Raw genomic sequence first — 4,406 nt, forward strand, 5'->3', positions numbered from 1 at the left:
GATCTGGCACCCCAGTTGAATAGCTACAATTCCTTCTTTTCGCTGAGCTCCAGCTTTATGGAGTGCATGTCACTGGACTGGACAGTGAAAGCGGTATCAGACAAGCGATGGAATTCTTCCGGTACAGATACTTAAGTCTTATATTATCGTCAATGTAAGCTTTTTTGTCGTTATTTTTTGTCATTGTTTCCATGTAAAAAGAATGATATCGACCGGTGTGCATACATATGAAAGGCTTTACGAAGCAGGGACATTGCGGCGAGGCGAACACCGCGGTGAAGCCGCTTGAGTGGTGCTTAGATAAGTTTAAAAAGTCGAGTTGCCGCCACACTCACCGACAATCACTCTGGTTTTTTTTCATACGTTCTTGTACCCGGAGACGCACTTGTTTTGGTCGCTAACGTGCTACATGTAGCCTTTCCGACCACAGTGGATCAGCAATCTGCGCGAAGAGAACATAATATAGCCGAGACTGTGCATCGGCTGCACAGTCTAAATTTGAGACTGTGCAGGTAGTCTCTCAAGATCGGTGGCCCATGCTACAGTATCGGTACGCGGTGGTGTCGCTTCCGTGTATCAAGAGGCCAAGCCGGTCGCGCTAGACCTTAACGCCATTCAGCGTGGTGATGTCAAGATGAAATGCAAGCTGAACGATGTGACTGCTGCGATCTGGGCGAGTGCAACTAGGGAGCTGGTGGCAACGGCGACGTACTCAAGGAGATCGTCAATGTGTACATCTCGAAGTCCGGTGATGCTAATTGTGGGTGCATGCTACGCGGGGTGTAACATCCTGGTACCCTGTCCGTGCTTGAGACCTGGGACGTCGAGTATTGGTAGAACGACGCGCTGCTGTTACGCCCAGAGCCCGTCAAAAACTCCCCATACGCGGGTAAGCCAGGTAGGTGACAGCCAAGCTACTCAAGAAAATGGCACGTGTGTATGAGTGCTGTAAGGCAATGACTACGTTCGTGAAAAAGGTTGCTGTGGCCGCCGACGGTGCCAAGGACTCGCTAGCTTAACTAGCCTAGCTAAGCTTTCAAGATCAACAGGACGGACGTCAAGACACTTTTTGGATCTTTAGTTATCACAAAGTGCGAGCCGAAGGAGGACGTCGAGCTGAATGTGACACCCTACCTGAAGCGCCACGGTGGGGGCAGCTTCGTGTGCACTAGCAAGCTCCGGATCAAGGTGTTGACGGGGATAACCCCAGATTGAGCTTGTTTGAATGCAGTGACTACTATTTAAACTACCTGTAGTAGCTTAATACTACAGTAATTCAACTATGTTGAGCAAAATCGAGTTTGGAATCGATGATACCTCGGCACATGAAGCTAACCTTATGAAAAATCCGACTCGAGACTCAATCCAGTTGATGTAGCCACAGTTTTGTGTATTATATAGGCACGTGTGCTATTCTGCTCCTATTGCGCACATTGATTCTGCGCGCATATAGGAATCATCGAACCTCGTTGCCGAGGCATCCACTACACATCCAGAGATGTTTACTCGACCGAAATATCGACGCTGGGGCGCATGGATGAACACACAGCGAGCACGTCGTGGATCGTATGGTTCTTAAATTCACTCATGATCTTGGCCTCGTTCTTGATCTTGTTGTCATCCACGGCTACGTAGGCCTGCTCCGTCAGGATGTAGTCGAAGCGAGGAGCCCACTTACGGGAGCCCAGACGAGCGGTCGTGGAGCAGTTGTCCACCATGTAGGCGACGCCGCGAGCGTGCATGTACGGGTTCAGCGAGTCCACAGACTCAATGACAGACTCGTTAGCGACCTCGGAGTAGCAGTGGCCATGGCTGATGAGCACATCGATCTGAGCCATCATCATAGCCACGTACGTGCCAGCCGTGAAGGGGTTCATAATGAAGTTGCCGTCACGGGCAGCACGGACCTTCTCACCGACCTTCCACGTGTACGTCTGGTCGATCTTGCCGAAGGGGAAGCGGTCGTGGCGCGCCACAGCATTGTTCACACTGCGGATCTCGTTACCGCAGGCCACGTCGTCGTACACCTCCTCGATGATGTCACGGCACGGCGTGTAAGCGGCCGTGTAGGCCTTTTCGAAGATGATCTTGTCCTCGCCCTTGAAGCTGTCGTACACCGACTTAATGCCGTCGTGCGAAATCTTTTCGTTCAGCGGACCAGTGATGCACTCGGCCGTGTTCTTAAAGGCGTCTTCGGGGGTCATGCCCTCCTGCACATAGCGACGGAAGAGCGACTCCACGAGGCCGTGCACGCCACCAAGAAGGATGCAGCGCTCGCCGAAGATGTCTGACTTGTACTCGTCGGCCATGGTCGTGTAGAACGTGTACGGGGCACCCACACCCACACTCCAGCCCAAAGCAATCTCAGAGGCGTTGCCGGTCACATCCTGGTGGATAGCCACACTCGAATTGATACCGGCGCCATTCACGGTCTTTCCCTGTACATACAAACGACGCACACTAGGACCCATGCCCTTAGGAGCCATCATGACGACGTTGATATCCTTGGGGAACGTCTCGTTCACCGATTCGAGGTGGCCCAGCAAGAAACCGTGCGACAGACCAAGCGTAGCGCCCTTCTTGATGAGCGGGAAGATCTTGGGGTAGAGGTTGACGGTGGCCGAGTCGCTGATAAGCAGCACCACCATGTCCGATTCCTTGATGACTTCAAACATCTCTCCAAGCGTGCCCTTGTCCTCGCTGAAGCCGGCGGCCTTAGCCTGGGCGAAAGAGGACGAGCCCTCGCGAAGACCGACCTTGACCTTAATGTCCGAAACGCCCTCGAGCGACTCGCGCAGGTTCTGCGCCTGGGCGGGACCCTGCGAGCCCCAGCCAATCACGCCGATCTGCTTGATGCCCTCGAAGGCCTTGGGCAGAAGCGGGAACAGGTCGCGGCCGCCGGGGAGGACGGTCTCCTTAGCGTCGGCCATCTGCACCGTGCGCAGGTGATCCTTGAACACGACGGAGCGCAGCTCGGACGCGTTGGTGGCGAACGAGCGCGTCTTAAGGAGCGGCGACGAAGCACGCATGGCGGACTGGAACAGACGCATTTAGCAAGAAAGAGGACGGAGACTGGTGCGACTCGAAAAGGAAATCGAGGAATGAGGAATCTTGTTGGCGTTGGAGGGACGACGACTCAGCTTCAAGAATAAGTGTGTGGCGGTTGTTAGGGCAACTTAAAATAACAACGCAAACGTTTGTGCAAACTGTTACGTTGCTGTCGATGCCAGTTAGCACAGAGACGTGGCTTTTCTTTTAGCTAAAACAACTTAGCAAGTTTGCGCAAGCGTTTGCGCATTCTTAAAAAGCCGACGCAGAGTGGATTTGAAGGGGTTCCATGTACTGTACCCTTTTTAACTTGATAATGTATTCAGTAGGTAATGAACCCAAGCACGACGATCATCCTTAGCTATATAGGCAGAGCAGAAAACTACTGACAAGACTTAAAAAACGACATTGAGCTGGGGCTCTCAGTTTTCTGGATATGACCTTAACAGAAGAGCTTAACACTATTGACGTGACTGTGTGTCAAGGCGCTGCGATGGATGCCAGCTGCAATGGGATCAGCACCGGCGCTTCTTTCGTTCGAACCAGAAGATACTGAACGCGCTGATTTCAAAGTGGTTAACCTCAGGGTCTTCGTTATACGCTGTGTACTTCGGATACGCTCAAAACTGTGATACATGCGGGTACTGGAGACCCTTCGTTTCCGATTAAGAGTCGCGGCCGACACGGGCGACTGTTTTTTGGACAAACCCAGCTTTATTGCGATATTTTGGGAGAGCTACTTGTATCTGAGTTTCGGAAAGCAAAATTCCTGAGATAGATTATGGAGGTTTCGATTTATAACTACGCTAGCTACAGTGAAAAGTGACGGTCACAAAGAGCCGCTTGTTGCAAAGCTGATTGAGACCGGGTTCAAATCAAAGTATGACCTTGACATTCGAAGTATGACAAGGCTCACGATGTCTGATACAACACCGTCAGCAAAGAATGTAGCAGACCATCTCAGCACCGAACAAGAAGATATTTGCTGGATCTCTGTATTGCATACGGAAGTGGAATTAAAGCCAATATTTAAACAAGTAGTGTATGGGACTGCAAATGGCTCATGGAATAAGGTGGTGACTATCGTGACTCCGGGTGGTGCTTTGGACGAAGGTGGAGCTGTGTTCCACAATCTGCGTAGCCTGAACAACCATTTCAAGTCTCCTAAGCAACTAAACAGCTTCAATCTGATCCAGCAACCCCTGTCGTATTCAGAACTTCAACCGCTAACGGGCAGTGATGTACGCGTGGTGTACACGTGCAAGTTGATCAGGAGTTCAATTGTAAACTATGCAGCATTCGAGGCCTATTTTCAAGCCAACAAAACCTTGGCTTATGTATGACGGCCAAAGACTGGA

At 51.4% G+C, this 4,406-nt stretch overlaps 1 protein-coding gene across 1 annotated transcript; it reads right to left on the bottom strand.

Annotated features, from left to right (window-relative positions):
• Positions 1–1,369: 1,369 nt before the first annotated feature.
• On the bottom strand, positions 1,370–3,072 carry PITG_02925 (ketol-acid reductoisomerase; the record flags this gene model as incomplete). The annotated part of the gene is made up of 1 exon (XM_002907737.1): positions 1,370–3,072. The coding sequence occupies one exon, from the start codon at positions 3,048–3,050 to the stop codon at positions 1,503–1,505; it is 1,548 nt and encodes a 515-aa protein (XP_002907783.1).
• Between the last annotated feature and the right edge of the window lie 1,334 nt (positions 3,073–4,406).

Source organism: Phytophthora infestans, genomic scaffold, assembly GCF_000142945.1.
Source record: "Phytophthora infestans T30-4 supercont1.3 genomic scaffold, whole genome shotgun sequence".
Lineage (NCBI taxonomy): Eukaryota > Oomycota > Peronosporomycetes > Peronosporales > Peronosporaceae > Phytophthora > Phytophthora infestans.